The sequence below is a fragment of the Capsicum annuum genome, chromosome 2, assembly GCF_002878395.1.
Source record: "Capsicum annuum cultivar UCD-10X-F1 chromosome 2, UCD10Xv1.1, whole genome shotgun sequence".
Lineage (NCBI taxonomy): Eukaryota > Viridiplantae > Streptophyta > Magnoliopsida > Solanales > Solanaceae > Capsicum > Capsicum annuum.
Genome location: NC_061112.1, coordinates 38,083,664 through 38,099,113, shown reverse-complemented (window position 1 = coordinate 38,099,113; position 15,450 = coordinate 38,083,664). Strand labels below are relative to the sequence as shown.

The 15,450-nt window shown below is 35.2% G+C and overlaps 1 protein-coding gene across 1 annotated transcript; it reads left to right on the top strand.

Moving 5' to 3' along the window:
* The first annotated feature begins 13,440 nt into the window (after positions 1-13,440).
* On the top strand, positions 13,441-14,928 carry LOC124896323. Its single transcript, XM_047407883.1, has 2 exons — positions 13,441-13,929; positions 14,011-14,928. Exons 1-2 carry the CDS (start codon positions 13,888-13,890, stop codon positions 14,302-14,304), a joined length of 336 nt encoding a protein of 111 aa, XP_047263839.1. The 5' UTR covers positions 13,441-13,887; the 3' UTR covers positions 14,305-14,928.
* The last annotated feature ends 522 nt before the right edge of the window (positions 14,929-15,450 follow it).

Genomic DNA, 15,450 nt, shown 5'->3' with positions numbered 1-15,450 from the left:
ACAGTTACAAGATTACAAGAACAACAAGAACCAATGGTTCACTAGACAACACAAACTAAAACATGAAATGTAAAGATAAGAAGTGAGACATACACTACAATAAGATCCAAGAACCCATAGACATATTCCATCTAAGGACCCCTAGAACTTACAATAGCAACACCACACTCTTACGAAGACACGAGAGGGATTCCACCGTTCAAGCACCAATATTTCCAAGTAATACACATTCACAAGTGTTTCCACACTTGTCATGCCCTAGTTTCGGCCTAGAGAGGCTTCTTTTAAGTGTTCTTACATCAATATTCAGAAATCAAATGAAATAAATCCTAACATGTTCTATTTATAGACTTATTACAATAATAGGCAAAATGACAAAAGTGCCCCTTTGTTAAATGAACAAAATGGCTCCCCATGGAGTGCAATAGAGGGATGGCTTTTGAGCCCCTTTCACACTTCAACTCATACACTCCATAGGTTGCATTCAACATACTAAAAAACTTCCATCTTCACGATTATACCCGTATCATTAAGGATTAACAAGATGATGAAAGGGTGAAGAACCTTAAGAACACAACAGCAACTCCAAGAACAACAACAATTTTAGTTTCCAACTCCACTACAACAAGACCATCAAATCGGCCAAGGTTTAGGTAACAACAACATCCAACTCGGACACACCTTGTTCACATCAACAACCTCAACAAGTTCAACTTCAATCTTAAATTTGGACACTTTTTAGTGTTGATGAGAAAGAAACCAACACTAGAAACACTCTAAACAAACAAAAGACTACAAGTTCTAAACACATAACAAACAAATCTTGGCCGAGATAACAACAACACAATTTTCGACCAAGAACATAAAATGGACAGATTTGCACTTTTCTGGAATTTTTTTCAGTTTTTAGCTTTTTTTTTTGAATTTTCGTCCAAGAGAACCCAAGATTGGTAGTGTAGGAACACAACCAGCCTTACTCTGATACCAAATGATACCAAACTCCCCAAGAACACAACAACAAAAACACCAAAATCAGTCCACTAGTTCAAGAACTATGGACCCTTTTGATGACCTCTCTCAAATTCGCAAGAAGAATAACAAGGGAAGTGATATCAAGAGTAAAACACACTAAAACAGTAACAACACTTGATGAACAAGATGCAATAACAACAACACACGGTTATAAGACAAGAACACAAATGGATTACACTAGATATAGACAAACGATTACAAGAAAGTAAAGATAGATAGATAGACAAAGGGATGGTATAATATTAACAACCCAAAAGCTTATTCCACTTTTGGACCTTTAATATCACACACAACCTAAACCTATCTCTTGCGTGACCTCAAGGGAACTGGAATTCCCAAGCAATCTCCATTTCTAAGCAAATGATCAACACAAGGATTCCACTTTTCTAAAGACTCTCAAAGAGGCTACAAAATATATTCTCAAAAAATCCCCCAAAAATAACCTAATGAGGTTCTATTTATACCTAGGTTAACTTATTACAAATAACTAAAAAACCCTTGCAAAGGGCGGATGAACAGTAAACTGATAGACTAAAGGACTATCAAACACGAAATGGACACTGAAGGAACAAAAATCAGCAACAAAGAGAAAACAATACACTAGAAGGAGATGAAGAAGAAGAACTGCATGAAATTAAAGATAGATAGAGAGACCCTCACTTCCACCAATGAATAGCACTAGAAGGTGTATCAAACCTTCAAACACACATCACCAATGTCAGATCAAACCACTCTCTTAGGTGACCCAAACGAAACATGCCAAATTTCTCAATACCAGTGAAACCCTAACTTCAAATGTATTCAAGGGACCAATTTCGGGTTTGAGAGCTAAAACTACAATACTAAAGCTACAATCTAAGAATAATATCCAATTTCATCAAAGTCTAATGAATTTACAAGCTAAAGAGTCTATTTATACTTATTACAGCCAATGACCAAAATACCCTTAATGAAGGGTACTCCTTTGGAGTGTAAAAACAAGTCATTAAAAGATAAGAATGCCCTTAATGAATAGGTGCCTATGTGTTGTAGGAATCTCTTCTTCTCTTTTCATTTGAACAAGGCTTTGTAATGTCTCCAAAAGGGTCTTCTAGTACTTGTAAATTCCGAAGCTTGTTCCTTTGAGAAGTCCTTGCAATCCTTATGCACTTTAGGCTTGTATCATCCTCTCCATCTTGAAAGGAATTTATCCTCAAATTCTCACCTTGCAAAACCAAAGAGAGGGAAAATAAGCACACAATCCTCAAAGTAGGAGGGTTAGCATTAGTACCACAATTATATCATCACTTTAAGGTGGTTCACACTTAACGTACATCCACTTATCCTTGGTATTTGACATGAAAAGCTTAGCATATAGGATACCAAAGACTTGAATAGCAGCAATACCGAAAGTAAGTGAGCATGACCAGCAACTATAACCTTCACATTTCAAGAGTATTCCGGGGTCAAATAGGAGCAGAAGATAAAAATCTAAGCTGAGATCAGCCATTCCTTTTATTAGAGCATCAAACTCACAATCATCTTCATTTAATAAAGTAAAATAGCTTTAATAAAGTAAAACAGCCACCAAACTTACTACCTCTAATAATATCAATCCAAAATTAACATAGTTATCATCATAGGCGAAGAGGTAGTATAGAAAGGAATCAAGTGTGAAGACATCAACCAAGGTACTATCATATACAAGAGGGTCATGTAGTTCATGAATACTCTTGTCACATGATAATAGAACCTTATTCAAGTTATAAGTGCTAGCACTAGATGGACACAAATCATTCTTACGAAAAGAATTGATTTTGTCATCTACAGGATCAACTAGTGCTTGCGTACTCACAACAAGAGTTTGGTCCTTATACAACCTATCAACACCAAGAGTATCAACAAAGGGAGATTCATACACTTCTTGACTAATCCAATCTGAAGCTACATCACTTTGGCTACTACGAGCCACATCACAATAATTAAAGTTTTTAGGAGTGTAGAAAATAGCTTGGTTACCTTGTAGATTATGAGAAGTGTTTTCTTCACTTTGTTTCGTATCATGGAAGCCCTCATGCTCCACATTACAAGGGAATATGTCAAGGTTTCCCTTTGGATTCACTTATTCCTTGCTTGTCCCACAATGGGGACTTTCGACCAAGGGCTTGAAGAAAACTTCCTTGGGCTTCTCCTCAGGACTTCTAGGGTCTTGAACCTGCACATGAGAAGATAAAATACTAGGCAAAATGCTAGTATTTGGTTTAGTGAATAAAAAGGGTCCTTTGTGGACAAGATCCACAATCAAGCATTTTTTTCCCTTCCAACTTCACTACCCATGGTTTTCCCTTCCTTTTCCCTTCTTTGTTCACATTCTTCTTGTACATCACTAATAATTTTCTCTCCATCTTGAGGCTTGGCCTCACTCTCTTTGGTTTCTAACCCATGGAGAGGAGTCATTGGATTTTGTGAAGTATAGGATCTTTGGACTTGAGGTGTTTGGAATTGGGGAAATTTTGGTGGACATAGTCTATCAACCCTCGCTCTAATTCTAATCATGTTACCCCTCATTGAATCCATATCACTCCTTATATCATTATTTTTGCTCTTCACTTCTCGACTCAAGGCATCTATTTGGGCCATCAAAGCTCCCATAACATCATTTCCCAAAGGTTGGGAAGTAGTACCTTCAATTTTCATGGAAAATGTACCTACGAAGTGCAAAAAACAGCAAGAAAAATAACCTACAAAATGAGCAAATGAGTTAGTTCAAAAGCCTCACTTTACTCACACTCAACCTCACCTCACACTTGCCTTCACAAGTGTTAGAGAACAGGCAATACTTGGCAAGTTACTTGAGAGGTGATAAGCTTTGAATCAGAATGGAACTTCGTTTGAAACAACTCAAAATAAGTGATGCACAAACTTGAACCAACAAAAATACTACGACTTGAAAATGAGAAAAGCACACAAAAATTGAAGACGCGAAACAACGGACTCTAATCTAATTACTTAACTAGTAGGTAATACTAGCTTACTAATTAGGGATAGAATTGACTTATAAGAAACTAGAATAAAAAAAATAGAAACTAGAAAAATCTAATTTTAGGGTCGAACTTTGGTTGAGCACAAGTGATGATATGGCACTACGTGGTTGGTTGTCACTCTTCAAAATGTCAACTTTTCCAAAAATTATTTTCGGCCAAATACCCTTAGGAAAGAAGAGAATTCAATTTTGGGAGGGAAAATGTTCAAGTTTGAAGCCCTCTCAAGCTTCAAAATGTATGAGAAATGAATTGGCCCCACCCTAATAAATGCACTTGTACTTTGTTTGTTCTCTTGTCCCCTCCTCTTTTTGGAAGATTGGAATATTCTTTGAATATGCTTTTGGATAAACAACTTTTTTACACTCTTTCTTCCTTTTTTTGGATCAAACAAAAACCTTGAATACTCTTCTTCACTAAGTTATGAAGATCATGGATGAACAAGATGAATATTCAAGCGTTGACCAAGTTTGACCACCTAGCAAATGAGCTCCAAATCTGATTTTTTTTTGTAGCCCTAGGTTTCTTATGTCAAAACAACTTAAACCAACCAAAAATCAGCCACAAATCAAGCCTAAATCACCAAGACAAAAATGTGTATAGCACAAAAAGCTTCAAAACTCCACAGCCATGGTGGATCTAAGCTCAAACTCAACCAAACTTCAATCTAAAAGTAGATCTAGACTCCCTAGGTGTTAGAGAACAAGAATCTAACACAAGAAACCTTCAAAACAAAGTAAAAATTTGTAGATCTAAGACACTAAATTCGGATCTAACACAAGACAACACAAGACACCTTTTATTTTGGTATTTTCTGATTTTTGACTCTTTTTTTATGAGATTTTCTATATAAGAACACTAAAACCAAGGATTAGAGTTGTGGGAACAACCCTATGAAAGGCTTTGATACCAAATGATAGCCTAAAGGACTATCAAACACGAAATGGACACTAAAGGAACAAATATCGGCAAGTTCACAAAGAGAAAACAACACACTAGAAGGAGAAGAAGAAGAAGAATTGCATAAAATTAAAGATAAATAGAGAGACCCTCACTTCCACCAATGAATAGCACTAGAAGGTGTATCAAACCTTCTAACAGACATCACCAATGTAAGATCAAACCACTCTCTTAGGTGACCCAAAGAAAACACTCTTCCTCAAGAACACCTTTCTTGCCAAATTTCCTAATACAAGTGAAACCCTAACTTCAAATGTATTCAAGGAACCAATTTCGGGTTTGAGATCTAAAACCACAAGACTAAAGCTACAATCTAAGAATAATATCCAATTTCATCAAAGTCTAATGAAAATACAAGCTAAAGGGTCTATTTATACTTATTACAACCAATGACCAAAATACCCTTAATGAAGGGTGCTTCTTTGGAGTGTAAAAACAAGTCATTAAAAGAGAAGAATGCCCTTAATGAATAAGCGCCTATGTTTTGTAGGAATCCCTCCTTCTCTCTTAATTTGAACAAGGCTTTGTAATCTCTCTAAAAGGGTCTTCTAGTACTTGTAAATTCCGAAGCTTGTTCCTTTAAGAAGTTCTTGCAATCCTTATGCACTTTAGGCTTGTATCACTACCAAATTCCAAATCCCATGTACCAAAGATCTTACCATCCACCACCTCCCATGCCACAAGTTCAAGTACCACATAACCAAAGACAAAACTTACTTCCCCAAAGGCCTCAAATCCGAAACCCACCCATCCAAATTGAGGATTATGGTAGAGTGGAGCAAGAAGGTTATGATATTCCTAAAGATGACTATTGGTTTGAAGAAACAATGAGAGCATAACATGATCAAAGAGGGCCTTATGGTATATTCTTGGGGCAAGATACAAGGCATGGGCATAGTGATCAACCAAGAATCTGGGACATTGGCATTAATTCAATCAAGGTTGGCATTCCAATTTTCAAAGGTGAGAGTGATCCGGAAGTGTACTTAGCTTAGGAATCTGCTTGAGAAAAGATTTTTCAAGTGAATGACTTTTCTAAAGAAAAGAAAAGTTGCAATGCTATTGCTCACTTTGAAGGATATGCAAACACTTGGTGGGATTACACCAAAAGATTTGATGATGTGTTGATTGATGGACAACCACCTCCTTGGGAGATGTTTAATAGAATTATGAGAGAAAGATATGTACCGGAGCATTAAAGGCATGAGCTTCTTACCAAGATTTATAATCTAAGGCAAGGAAACAAGAGTGTCATAGCCTATTATGATGAATTTCAGCAACTTGTCTTGAAACTTGACCATAGAGGTGAACAAGTGTAACATGATGTTATTCGCTTCAAGGTTGGGTTGAACAAGGACATCTCTTGATATATATAGTAAACCATGCGCACCTAAGATTAATCCACCACTTGAACATGAGAATAGTGTGATTGGAAACTTCCAAGTTAGTGTTGATGTTAGTAATGATGGTCTTGATATTGAACATGGTCCATTGAACTTGTGTAATAAAAGCCATTATATTAATCTTATTCATAGTGACCTTGTGTTTGTCCTAATGGTAGATAATGTCTTTAATGATTGTGAACTTGGTAACCTAGTGAAAAAAATAGGCCATCTTGACTTAAACCTTTACCATTTGCTCCTATTTGACCCCGGCATACTCTTGAGATGTGAAGGTTATAGTTGCTGGTCGTGTTCACTTATTCTTGACATGTATTTGGTACCCTTTATGCTAAGCTTTTTATGTTAAAAAAACCAAGGATATGTGGATGTATATTCAGTGTGAGCAACCATGGGTTGATGATATAAGTGTGGTACTGATGCTAACACTCCTACCAAGGGGATTTTGTATTATTTTTTTGCTCTCTCTTTGGTTTTACAAGATCAGAATTTGAGGACAAATTTCTTTCAATATGGAGAGGATGATATAATCACAAGGAGCATCAAAAGCACAAAGTATGGTCTAAGGGTCAAGGCTTTGGAATTAGCAAGCAATTGAAGATTTTTCTAAGTATTTTGAAGGCTTGCTCAAGAGAAGGAAGGAAGGGAACTTATACACTCAAGAGGCACCTCAAGTGAAGGGCATTGAATTCATTATGCACTCTAAAACAACACTCAAATGGCGCCCCAAATTCCCTCCCTCATTAAGGGCACTTTTGTCCATTAAATGTAAAAGTATAAATAGACCATTTTACTTCTCCTTTCATTAAACTTTGATGAAATTGGATATTACTCTTATATTGTAGTTTTTAGTCTCTAGTTTGAGCTCTTAGAATCCGAAAGTGATTCAAGAATATTTGAAGTAAGGGTTTCACTTGTTTTGGATAATTTTACAAGAAAGGTGGTTTGAGGAAGAGTGTTTCATTTGGGTCACCTAAGAGGAAGGTTTGAACTCTTATTTGTGAAGTGTGTTTGAAGATTTGAAACATCTTATAGTGCTAATCACTTAATAAGGGTAAGGGTCTTTCTATCTATCTTTCAATTTCAAGTAATCTTCTTCTTCATCTCCATTTTATATGTTGTTTTCTCTTTGTTTGGTTGCTGGAATTGCATCTTAGTATCCAATTTCATGTGTTTGGTAGTCTTTAGGCTATCAGTTAGTAATTATAAAGAAGAAAAACATAGTGGAAAGATACAATAGATGGTCTATCTGTTGCAGAGGGTTCTCTGAACCTATTCATAGATTACCCAACTAACACAACTTATGCAACAAATTTTTAATTTGTTGCAATATAACAATCACCAGTTGTGCCAGAATACCCAGATATTGCAACAAATGACACGTCTGTTGTGTAGCTTCTTCTTCATGGAGTAGATTATAAGGGGAGGTTAGGAAAAGTAAACTTACCGTATCCATGTACCACTTACGCATAAATTTCATACTTCTAAAGTCATGGTGGTCAAACATATGAATGGTGTATTCTTCTGCAAATTTCTTCTTCTTGGGATTCTTGGCATTTCATAGTTCCACTCTCTCTTGGTCGCCAAGTGTCACATATATGTACACCTTCTTTAGTGGCCCCAAAACTTTAACAGCTTTTAGAGAGGGAGGAGTTGCAATCTTTTTTGTTTTCTTTTCTTCCTCCTAACCACCACTGTAGGAGTGTATGGATCCCTAACCTTCTTGTATAGTATGATACCCCTCTTGGATTTCAATGCCTCAGCATCTTTAGAGATAGCCTCTAGGTTTCCAAGAAGTTTATCCTGGTTGTCCTTGCACACTTTGGATTTGCAATGAGAACATGAGGGTGAAGAAGGGTGAGAAGGACCACTGTAAGGGTGAGAGAGACCTGTGTAAGGGATGATTTCAAATGTATTTATTTTTTATTGAGCATCAAAATGCTCATCATCACGATTGGAAATAGCATCAATATCATGATGGCTGCCACCAACATCAACAACTCCACCAGCAATACCCCCAAAAGAAGCAACTGGATCTATTGTAGTAGATTGGTCATAAAGAGCTTCAACATTAGGTTGACCTTGCCTAACTGTTCTTTTTATGGCTGTTGCTCTAGCCAATTCCTTCTTTATTAACTCCAACATTGGGTCTGCTATTGGATCAAGAAGACCTAGAGTAATAAAAGAAGTATCCACTCACATAATATTTACATTATCTATAAGTGGTGAGGAATCAATATACTCATACGTAGGTAAGTTACTACTCACACTCAACGGCTTATTAGTCACACGTCCATCATCCACATGTACCAAAGTGTAAGTGATAGCTATTTTACATTGATATTCATGAGTATGTTCGTCTTTACCTTGGTGTGAAAGTTCTTCACAAGTTTGGGCAGCAACTTCCTTCGGGAAGATCTCACCGCAAGGTGTTTGGACCTTAGGTTTTGGATTTGTTGGGATAAGTATGGATACCAATTAGCGTAGCCTTTCAACGTGCCATTTCATGTCTTCTATATTATCGGTGATACGGTCAAACGTGGCATCGAGATTAGTGGCAGCCATGGTACCTAAAAGAAAAGACAACAACGAACAACAAAACAAATAAACTTGTTAGCTCAAAAATGCCTCACCATACTCTCACTCTCAATTTTTACCTCACACTTGGTTTCACAAGTGTTGAAAGCTAGCTTGTACTTTATGAGTGATTGAGGGATGAGTCCACCTTGGTCCGGAATAGATTTTTGTTTGAGTTGACTCAAAGAAAATTTGCTTCTGGACTTGAACCAACAAGATACAATGAATTCACAAAAGAGAAAAGCACACAAAAAATGTTAACATGAACAAACGGACACAAAACTAATTTACAATCTAGTAGGAGTTTACTAGCTTGTCAATTAGCATTCGGACCAATCAAATAAAACTACGGAACGATAAAAAGAAAATAAGAAAATCTGAAATTTGAGCCAAAATTGTTGTGTGAACAGTAACAATAATGACATGGCAGCACGTAATTGGTTGCGGTTTCTAATAATTTTTGTTGTCTAATCTCAAGTCTTGGTCAATTTACAATTTAGGAATTAGTGGAATTTGTTTTTAAGAGGGAAATTAAAACAAGTCTTGGAGCCTTCTCAAATTTAAGTTTTTAAGACTTTGACTTTCTTGTACTTCTCCTTATAACATGGACCCTTATTTTATGGGAAGTTGTTGGAAAGTAGTTAAGATGTGATTGACTATTTGATGAGTGATGGTAAGTCTTTCAAGACTAACAAAGCTTCACCCTTTTTTTCCTTCACCTTTATAGATCTAATGTTCACTTTATATTAACAAGATATGGAGGTTGTGAAGAACTTCAAGAACAACATCAACAATCACCAAAAACAACCAACAACAATCTCTAAAAATACCATAATTTTCACACGACCAACTTTTAATTTTCACAATACAATATTTACAACACTTGGCCAAGACAACTACAATTTCAACAAAATGGTTCTTAGACCACCAATGAACAATAATATCACGTGGACAAACTTAGAACAACAACAAGATGAAGACCACAAGGCCAAAACAGTACACCACAACAATGTTTCAACAACAATTTGGCCAAGCCCTATGTTCACGAAAACAACACCAACAATGTAAGACCAAACTTAGATTTAGACTCAAGAGTGTTAGAGATGAAGAAATATAACACTAGAAAAAACAAAACAAGTAAAAATCTCGACCAAGACACAACAATAACACAATTTTGGCCAAGAACACAAAATGGACAGATTTGCTTCTTTTTGATTTTTCAGTTTTCTAACACTTTTTTTTTTTGAATTTTCTATCAAGCAAGCCCAAGATTGATCTTGTAGGAACAAGATCAAGCCATGCGTTGATACCAAATGATACAATAAAGACAAAGAAAACACAAAACAAACACCATATCAGTTCACAAATTTGAAAAACTGAGGACCCCTTTGGTGACCACTCTCGAATTCACTACAACAATAATGAAAACACAATAACAACAAGCTATTGAAGGTGTAAATACACCAAAACAGCAACAATATGGTGATATGGACAACAATAATAATATAGGAACAACACACAGTTTTACTAACAAGAGATAGAAACGGTTACAAGAACACAAACTACTACAAGATTACAATAAAAGTAAAGGGATAGTTAGATAGACTTAATGAAGGTATAATATTAAGAATCCAAGAGCATATTACACTCTTCTACCCTTAACACTACAAACAATGTTTACCTATCTCTTAAGAAGACACAAGGTCAGAATCCACCTCCCAAGCATCACGTTTCCAAGCCATGAGATCAACAAGAGTGATAGCCTAATTTTTGTTTTGGTGCCTCAAGGAGAGAGGACTTGTGTTTCTTTGTATTTCAAGACTTACAACATCATTAATAATCTAATTTTAAAAGTCCTACAATGTTCTATTTATACTAGATTACAAATAAAATACAAAATGTCCAAAATGCCCTTTTAAGAGCTAGACTCCCTTCAAATGTATTTAGGGGCTGCCTTGTTGTGTTCCAAGGCTCCTCTTTACACTCTAAGTGTGATATTAGAGTCGGTTTGGTGTGTTTTAAGTCCTTCACTCGCACACTCCAAGCCCCGGGTTCATTACATTCTCACATGCATCCATCTTCGTGGTCGCACTTGTATCAAGATAGGTAATCTATTGCAGCAGATCTCAATATCTATTTGAAAATTTCTAATAGCTCAATCATCTGTCGCAACAAATGCAAATTTTTATTGAAAATTTTCAACAACTCACTTTGAAAACTTAATTTGGAGAATACAACTTTATAAAAAATACAATATAGTCCCTTTTTATATTTATTGATTTTTCAAACATTTATTAAAATCATTTAATAAATTCAAAAACTTTTCTCTCTCCTTAAATCCTCTTCTTCTTTGAATTTTTCTTCTTAATTTTCAAGAAAAAAAGTTTTGGTTGACTCTTGCTTCCCAAGTCAAATTTTTTCAATTTCTCCTACTCAGGTAAGTTTAATCTTTTTCTCCAATCAGTTTAGATCCATTTTAGTATATTTGTTTTGTTTCTGCTTTGTGTTGAGATTCTTTTAGTCAAAATTTGAGTTTTTTAGTTAACATTGTCGATTTCGCATGTTTAATCGTGTTTTGCTTTGGATAATGATTAGAAAAATTTTGTATTTATATTTTGTATTAATTTTGAATTTGTTGAACTGAATTGGACCCATTTTAATGGTGTTCTTATTATTTTGAATTACACTGCCAATATCTGGAGAAGTTGGAACTTGATTTGCATGTTTGATCCAAGGCATTTTCCCATTTTTCTTAATAGACCAATGGTCAATAGATCGACCACTGCAGATTTATTTTTGCTGCATTTTTCTCTTTTTATTAATAGACCAGTGGTCGATAAATCGATCACTATAAATTCAATTTTAGTTGTAGATCATAAATGGTGAGAGTTCATAGAGCAGTTAAAAGGCCTACTTCCACTGCTTCTAGTAGTAGGAAGCAAAAAACAGAAGAAGTTTCCAGAACTTCTAAGAGGAAAAAAGCTGTAGTCGATGAATCGAGTTGGAAACTGAATAAAAAATCCTTGTCGATATTTTTAAATATGATGAAAGTAGTGCACATGAGAGAGATAATGTTGAGGATAATGAAGAAAAAAATAAAGGGAAAAGTGAAGAAGAAAGTAAAAGTTATAGCGGTGAAGATCCACAAGAGAGATAGTGGAGATGGGGAGAAGGATGATCCCCTATCCTTGCCAATTTATGCAAGAGATATTTCTGTTGAGTCCTACAACCTAACAACTTGGATGGATGAGCTAGGTTCTTTTCCTGCTAAGATTTCTATAAAAGCAATAATGACGGTCTATCGAGAACTTAGAAAGATTCTTATTGAACAAAAGTTGTATGTTGATTTTAAGAAGACTTGTTTAGGATACTTCAGGTATATACCGAAATATTTTAAGTTTAATGGACAGATAGTCCATTATGTGTTGCTACGACATATCAAAAATAATAAAAAATAGCATGAAATTTGGTTCTGTATGAGGGGTAAGCCAACTTGTTTTGGCTTAAAGGAATTTACTCTAATTACGGGGCTGAATTGTTCAGCATATCGCCGTGAACCAAAAATGAACGAATTCCTCCAAAATGGCAAAAGCTTTCATTTTAAGGCGACGAATAACAAGAGCATTACTACCTCAAGGTTGGTTAGCCTGATCAAAGGTAATAGGTTTACTAATCAACAAAAGTTAAAGTGCGCTTTGGTTTAGTTCGTTGATACACGTAGACCATGATGATGCATATTTGTGAGATGTATTGAACCCGAGACTTGGAGTGTGAAAGTGAAGTGCAAATGAGGACTTAGAAAGGGTCCAAAACCGTCCATATAATACTCTCCAAGGGCACCTACTTGAAGACTTGAGACTAAGGGGTCATTTTGGACATTTCACACCTTGTTTGTAAACTACTATATAAGGAACCTTTTAGGTCATTTATTAGGGGATTTTGATGAATATGAATATTGTACAACATAGAAAGACAAAGTCCTCTTTCCTTGAGGCAAATCTGAAACTTGGAACTAGGTAACAACAAGAGGATGGAATCACTTTTGTTGTTTGTTTACTTGGAAACTTAGGTCTTGAGGTTCATGAGTCCATTTTGGTCCAAGTAAGAACTTGATGTTGCTATTCATTTGTCTTAGGGTCCTTTCTCATTGTTAGGGTTCTTAGATTTGTGAATATTGTATGTCAAGTTACTATCTTTTACTTTCTTGCAAATCGTGTATGTGTTGTGTAGTGGACTGTTTTGGGCCCTTCGTTGAATCCAAAACTTGTATTATTGTTGTTCATCTTGTTCATCACATTTTGTACCTATTTTGGTGTTAAAATACACTCTTGTATCTTGTATTCTTATTGTATTTGTTGAATCCGAGAGTTGGTCTTCAAAAGGGTCCTCGGATCTTTGATCTTGTGGACTGATTTTGAAGTGTGTTTTGTGTTGTCCGTGTAATTCTTATATCATTCGTGCACTCGATGGTGTTGGCAAAGTCCCGTCAAAGAAGGTGAATTCAGACCACATCAAGATGGTGGCTGATTTAGATTTCTTTGGGGGGTATCCATGAGGAAAAAAGTCGTTTGGGATGACATTGAGCTAGTTGAAAAAGAAGATTGATTTGACCAAGAAAAAAAAGCATTTGTGAAGAAGAATAATGCACCGTACGCATTATGTGTCTTTCCCTGGGCGTTTTTGGTACTTATAATCTACCATCTTATTGATTTATTATAGGCTCTTGCCTATTTATATAATAATACATAGACCTTGTAGATTTACTTATGCTTATATTGATTGCAGGTTTGGATATATGAGGCCTTTACTCATCTGGGAAGGTACGCCAGTAGTTGTTGGATACTTCTTTGCCTATTTCCTGTCTTCTTAGATGGCACACGTTGAAGTGTGACAACATAATGGAAGGTGACCTATTTAAGTACAAAGGAAACAGTTCCAAGGTAAAATTATATTTTTTATAATATGATAATAATATTATTATATTAGTAAACATCGTGTAATTTATATTTATTTTCCTATAGATTGTGCACCTGTACCTTACCCCTACCATCGGTAAGATGGAGCAGAGATATATGAAAATATTTAAGCCATACACGTACAAAGTTAAGGATTCGTCCATCGATGCTTTGAAGGTAAACATAAGAGGTGTGACTCTCCTAACTTCATCAGCAGAGGTCGCGGATGAAGATAAAGATTTGGGTAGTCACAATTATGTTTCAAGTCCAGCACGTGCTTATGATCATGCTGGTTCAAGTGGACTCAAAAATACACTCAACTCTTTAATGATAATGACCTACGTGAGCATGTTGCTGTGATCGAGAAATATGTTCTGGATATTTCTTATTTTGTTAGAGATGAGAGGTTGAAAAGAATCGAGAAGAATAAGAAGAAGCATCAAGATGAAGGTAAACTAATTTATTTTTTGTTCTTCCTATTTAATTTTCTTGCATAATTTTGTAATCTTTTCAAAACAAAGTAGTGCATCTCGATAGTCCCCCTCATAGCCAGCATCAAGTAAACCTTAAAGAGCTTGTAATCGTAGTGACTGACATTGCTGCAGTAGATGAAAAAGCTAAAGAAGAGAAGAAAGAAGAAGAAACGGAAGAGGAAAAGGTAGCAGATGAAGAAGATGCTAAAGAAGAAGAAAAATAAAAAAATGAGGCAAGGACAGCTGAAGAAGAAGTAAAAAATAAGGAGAAAACAGAAGAAGAAAAGAAAAATTAGAAGATTTGATGAAGGAGTGGCTGAATAGGAGGACAAAAATATTGAAGAAAAGAAGAAATTAGAAGAAGAAGAAGAAGAAGAAGAAGAAGAAGAAGAAGAAGAAGAAGAAAAGAAAGAACATAAGAAGTAAGAAGTAGAAGAAGAGGAGAAAAAACATAAGGAAAATGAAGTAGATGTGATGGGCATTGTTAAGGAACTCAATGATGATAACATGTAGTACGGTGGTTTGGAACAAATAATTTTCTTAATGATTTATTGTTTTTAATGATTTTTTATGTATAATTGAATTACATATATTTGGTATGTCAATGATGACATTTACTGATGAAATTATGTTCAGTTATTTCATTGTCTTGTTAGATTAAACAGTTGATTGTGTTACCAGCTATTGTCCTAAGTTATAAAGGTCGATGGCAAATATTATAGAGTTATTCTCTATAATTTTTAGACTAAACACACGATCGATTGATAAATCATATATTTACAATGATTTCAAACAAGTTTACTGTTATATGTTGCATTGTGTCACCAATTCAGTAACTTTCATGATTTATAGAGGTTCATCGATTGTGTCCAGTGTAAATCATAGACGCAAAGCCTTATCAATAATATACCATATTCGTTTATTGCCCTTAGTAGCATATTAGAAAAAATGAATAATTAATTAATAAAATAATAAATAATTGAATTTTATGCAATCAAATTAGCTTAAACAAGTCATGTGATCGTATGAGAGT

Coding starts and splice junctions, on each gene's coding strand:
- LOC124896323 (XM_047407883.1), top strand. CDS start 13,888: ATGGAAGGTGACCTATTTAAGTACAAAGGAAACAGTTCCAAG. Junction 13,930..14,010: donor ACAAAGGAAACAGTTCCAAG/GTAAAATTATAT, acceptor ATTTTCCTATAG/ATTGTGCACCTGTACCTTAC.